At 41.7% G+C, this 5,579-nt stretch overlaps 1 protein-coding gene across 1 annotated transcript in view; it reads right to left on the minus strand.

Moving 5' to 3' along the window:
- Nucleotides 1–4,729: 4,729 nt before the first annotated feature.
- LOC107571119 (zinc finger protein 391-like) overlaps nt 4,730–5,579 on the minus strand; it is an 11,719-nt gene continuing 10,869 nt past the window's right edge. The window contains exon 4 of the mRNA XM_016257394.1: nt 4,730–5,569. Coding sequence (XP_016112880.1) covers nt 5,012–5,569 — 558 coding nt within the window. The 3' untranslated portion in view covers nt 4,730–5,011. The remainder of the gene's footprint in view (nt 5,570–5,579) is intronic.

A 5,579-nucleotide genomic window follows, 5' to 3' on the forward strand; every position in this document is an offset into this window, starting at 1 on the left:
AAATAATAGTAAAACTATGTAAACAATTTGCATTTTTACAACACTATAAGTGTGTCCCATCAGGTAATGAAAAGTTGTACACACACTTGTGGTCTTCATGCTCACTTGAACCAAATACAGGAAATATGTCATAAGTAATCAAGTGGTTAAGTGCAAAGACCGCAAGTGTGGGTATTTGGACAAGGCAAGTGTAACGCTGCATGTCTCTAAGCATTTCAGGGGACCTTTAAGCACTCCAAATGCAAACTTTGCATGCAACAATCCGGCAGCAATTGACAGCACTCTGATCCAATGGCATACAGGCATCGTCAGATTGACAGTACTCTAGCCCAGTGATGTTGGGGTATCCAGTGGGGGCGGCAGTCATATTTCAGGGTGGCCGTGCCACTCTTTATCACAACCCTGCCAAAATGTAGCACCAGTACATGCTCATTGGCGCCCCCTTCAGCTGGTGGTGCCCTAGCCGACCGCCTAGCTTGGCTATGCCCAGAAACGGTACTGTGTGTTCCCATGAGTGGCCTTGCCAAATACACCATAAACATACATTTTAATTCTACATCATACATCCATCTGCACATTAAAGTAGTTGGAAGGAAGAAATACAGAAGATAAATGTTTACCCAGTAAATATCTTCCCTTACATGGCAGCACAAATGCTCTTTGAGAACAGAGATGATATGGAGCTAATAGCATTCTGAGAAAAGAGCTTTCTTAATTAAATGAATGTATTCAAATGAAAACCATACCAGAAAATGTTCCCTTAATGTTAGCTTTTGGTTCCTGTTTTGAGTGTTTGGAATAACATTTTTTCAAAACCATTAAATATTGTTCCCAGAACAGTGCAGGTCATTTTTCTTTTTTTGAAGCATCCTAAACTATCGCAAAACTTGCCTCGATGGTTACTTTGCCATGTAAAAAAAAAAAAAAAATGTTTGTTGCAACAACCTATAGAGAATATTAAGGTTATGCAGTGTTTTATCTTTACACTTGATTACTTAATTCAATTTCTCTAGTATTTCTTGCCGTAGTCTTCAATAGGCTTGAAACCATTTATTTACATTAGTTAGTAAAGTATCTAGTATTACTTATGACCCATAAACATTGCACTTGCATTTTTTTTGCATCGTATTCCTGAGCTTTTGGACTAAATAGATTGTTTTAAAATCCTTCCTGCACTATTTGTAGATAAACTCCTTCACTTTGCATGAAGTCTTCTCTCTTCTGCATTAGGAAAGATGCTGTCGCATTTCTCGCAACTGGAGTCTTTCTGCTTAGTTTGTTTTCTCTCAATTCTCCCTAAATTTCTTCGTGGGACAAATGTTTTCCCACAGGTGATGCAGGAAAAACCCTTGGCCTTCAGCTGATCTTTTGATGTCGAGGCCGTTAACAAAATTAACCACCGCTGACATCTGAAATGAACAAAATGTTGATAAAATGTAGTGCTTTGCAATATTCTCAAAGAGTTTGTGAATCATTTATGTATCCTACCTCTGCCGGCATCTGACGCTGTTACGCCACCACCTTTGTAAGTATTGCTACTGGAAATGGTGCCAGATGTACCTATGCATACCGAAAGGATAGTTAACCTTACACTTAAGGCTTGAAGAGAGGTACTGGCTATGCTGCGTGATGCACACCCTGGCATCGTACACATGAAGGGACTTGCAAGGAGTTAAAATCTTCTTGGGGCACGATGGTCTCGCGGTACAAGATGGTCCTGGCTGCATATTGACTTTGCACGCCCTTTCCAAGGCAAAATATTTCTAGTTATATAATATAGTTGTTGATGCACACAGCAAGTGGCTAGAAGTGACTCTGATGAGTTCCATGTCATCACCAGCAGTTATTAACACACTGATGGCGCTTTTCCACTGCATGGTACGGCACGATACGATTCACTTTTGGGGGGTTTTCCACTGGGTACAGTACCTGGTACTTTTTTTAGTACCACCTCGGTTGGGGTTCCAAGTGAACCGTACCGTTACCAAAACGTGACGTGTAAACTCTGCTGATCACGGATTGGCCGGAGAGAATCGTCACTACCTGCGTCACTGAACTTGTGACACAAACACAAAAGAACCGCTAGATTTAAATCAGCACAGCCAGCGAAGGATCTAACGTAACTGTTTTGAATGAGCGAACCTTTTTTTTAACAACCAAAAAGTTTTGTTGTCTGTTGCGGAAGTACAGACGTTCCTCTCGTTGATAGCAGAGGAGCGGATCCAGCGAGAGCTTGATGGGGCGACGCGGAATGAAAAAGTTATTTTCAGGAGTCGTGGCAGTATAGGCGGGCAACTATAATGACATGTGAATAATCCCGCCCACTCTAAAGCGGTACTGAACTGCTGTGGAAACGCAAACCGTGCCAAACCGTGCCGTACTGAGCCGTTCCGAGCCGACTCGTACCACGCAGCCATAAGACTGCTTTTTGCAACACATGGGTTGCCCGATAGTCATATGGCACTTTTCCACTGCGTGGTACGATTCGACTCGGCACGGCTCAGTACGGTATGACACGGTACGGCTCGGTTTGCGTTTCCACTGCAGAAACAGCCACTTTTTGGTTGTTAAAAAAGGTGCGCTCGTTCAAAACAGTTGCGTTTGATCCTCCGCTGGCTGTGCTGATTTAAATCAAGCGGTTCTGTTTTGTTTGTGTCGCAAGTTCAGTGACGCAGGTAGTGACGATTCTCTCCGGCCAATCCGTGATCAGCAGAGTTTACACGTCACATTTTGGTAACAGTACGGTTCACTTGGAACCTCAACCGAGGTAGTACTAAAAAAAGTACCAGGTACTGTACCCAGTGGAAAACCCCCCAAAAGTGAACCATACCGAGCCGTACCATGCAGTGGAAAAGCGCCAATAGTTTCAGGCAATGGCGCTGCTTTCACATCCACAGAGTTCCAAGAGTTTGCCGAGCGCAATGGCATTCGTCACGACACTACAGCACCTTATCAATTGAGTTATTGAGTTACAGCCGCCCACAATAGATGGAAAACACTGGTGAGGAGCTTGCTGGGGCTGAGGGCATGTCAGAGTCCCCTCCTTCTAGGAGGTACCCCGAGAGCATCATCCCCCAAGAAGATTTTCAGACTTTGTAGACTGGGAGAAAGGGATGTAGTGTATTGTCTAAATATATTGCAATAGTGAGGTTCCTTTAAGTGGGCTAAAGACTGGGAGGGGAGTTACTAGTTTTCCCCGAGGGGAAGTGGTGTGTTATGCAGACTGTTCTAGGTGCTAACTGAAGATGTATGTTCTGCTCTGTGTTGTATCGTGTTCAGTAAAAATGTACAGATTACAACAGCCTCCTCCTACTCAGACAGAATGTGATTTCAGATGCACAGTTAGCCTTGGATGCCTGGAGACTTTGCAAATATGACAGAGTAAACAAACTGGACTTTGGCTCTCTAATGCAAATTAAAGTTAATAACAGTCATGTCTAGCCATGATGTGGTAATATTAAAATACTGCTAAAAGAAACTGTGACCATTTTTGTGTTCACATGAGGTCAATACTCCAAATACACATACAATTTAATTCTATTTGACGTTACAGTGAAGTTAAAGTAGTTGCCACAAAACAATTTTTCATTTTTATCCAGTAAATATCTTACCTTACATGGCAGCATACATGCTATGTAAGAACAGTGATGAAATGGATAATTAATAAGCCATGGCTCTTTTGAATCCCTCCCAGCAATGAAAAAAAAACTGAGTGCAATTGCCAGTGACTCTCTCACTCTTTACGCCATTTCATCACATAAAATATGATTAACAGCCTTATGTAATCCAGGTACTTGTATTATTGTAGTATTTTATTTTGAGGATTTTTAATAGTTCTGTCTGGTTTAATATAAAAATCATTGCTCTACTCCAGTGGTCACCAACCTTTTTAGGCCCAAGATCCCTGACCTCGGCCTTTATGAAAGACAAGATCTACCTATTGAAGAATTGATCGAAAAAGACATCCTAGATTGTACGTCAAATTTGAGGCCTTTTACTTAGTATTTTAATTAGTGATGCGCCGATCATAGCTGATTCAGAATTCAGATTTTCTTTTTTTTTAACTAGCAAAATGGATTCTGATACTGATTTTTAAGCAAATTTATTTATTGGCTATTTGCTTTATAACAAACGAACTGGCTTTAAACTAAAATATCTAGCCATTTGAAATTAGAGGCAACCACTGCATTTTAATCATGATCTGCACAGGCAGTTGTTTTTGATTTGATTGAGATTAATTTCAGGATTTAAAACAAAAACAGAGTGGTCAGTCAGACCATTAGGTGTTATTTATTTATTTGCTACATAAAACATCTGCACGAAACAAAAACAGCAAGTCTGAATGAGACACACTCTCTTACAGCAGGTGGCGCCAATGAACAGAGTTGCCAGGTTTTCGCAATAAAACTAGTCCAATCATGTTTCGAGGGGGGTTCGCCTGTAAAAATCGCATTTCGGGGGTAAAATACACGTTTTTCGGCAGGGATCTTCCAGTAAAATTCACATTCCAGGGGCTAAATATCACGTTATTGGAGTCGCTTCAACCCACGGACACGAACAACAACCCACGGCAACAGTGTTAATGTAGCCCAATTTCGCGGGAAAACCGCGGACTTGGCAACACTGCTTATGAACCGACCGCAATATAGCATTTCCTTGTTTACTGCTGTAAACAAAGCAGAGCTGCGCTTTATAGGAGAAGAAAATGCCATTGCCATCGAAACTTTTCTCAAGACAGTTGCCTTCATTGATACATTAATACAACCCGATAAATGTAATGCATTTTTGTACTTATTTTACTGTTTTTTTCGGGATCTACTGGGAGAGTGATAAAGATCTACCAGTCGATCGCGATCGACGGGTTGGCGACCACTGCTCTACTCTATCAAACATGACTTTATATACAGCACTTGGATCAATCCACCGCATTAAAAAAGTTCACTGCCCCCTACTGGCAGTAAGAGCTGAATGAACATTTTTTTGTTGTTTTCTCCAGATTGACTGATGAAAGTCACTCTGATGATTCTGGAGCAGTTTGTTCTTTAGCGTGTTTGTTCTGGTGGGTCTGAAAACTACCTAAATAAGCGAATCTCTCGCCGCAGATGGAGCAGGAGTAAGGTTTCTCTCCTGTATGAACTCGCTGATGGACCTTAAGGATGTCTGATCGAGCAAACGTCTTGTCACACTGTGAGCATTTGAACGGTCTTTCTCCAGTATGAATCCTCTTGTGCTTTTGTAAAGTATCAACCTTACTGAAACTCTTCCCACAAACACTGCAGTGATATGGTTTTTCTCCAGTGTGGACTCGCTTATGAAATACAAATTGAGATGGACTAGCAAAGCTCTTCCCGCAGTAGGAGCACAGATATGGTTTCTCTCCAGTGTGATTCCTCTCGTGACAAATCAGGAAGGATTTGTGACGGAATCGTTTGTCGCAGTGTTTGCACTGAAACGGTTTCTCATCAGAGTGGATTTTCTGGTGTGACTTTAGAGAGCTTGAGTCTGTGTAGGTTTTCCCACATTCACTGCACTGATACGGCCTCTCATTGGTGTGAACACGTACATGTTTCTTCAGATGA

This window comes from Sinocyclocheilus grahami, unplaced genomic scaffold, assembly GCF_001515645.1.
Source record: "Sinocyclocheilus grahami isolate Dianchi unplaced genomic scaffold, SAMN03320097.WGS_v1.1 scaffold1551.1, whole genome shotgun sequence".
NCBI lineage: Eukaryota > Metazoa > Chordata > Actinopteri > Cypriniformes > Cyprinidae > Sinocyclocheilus > Sinocyclocheilus grahami.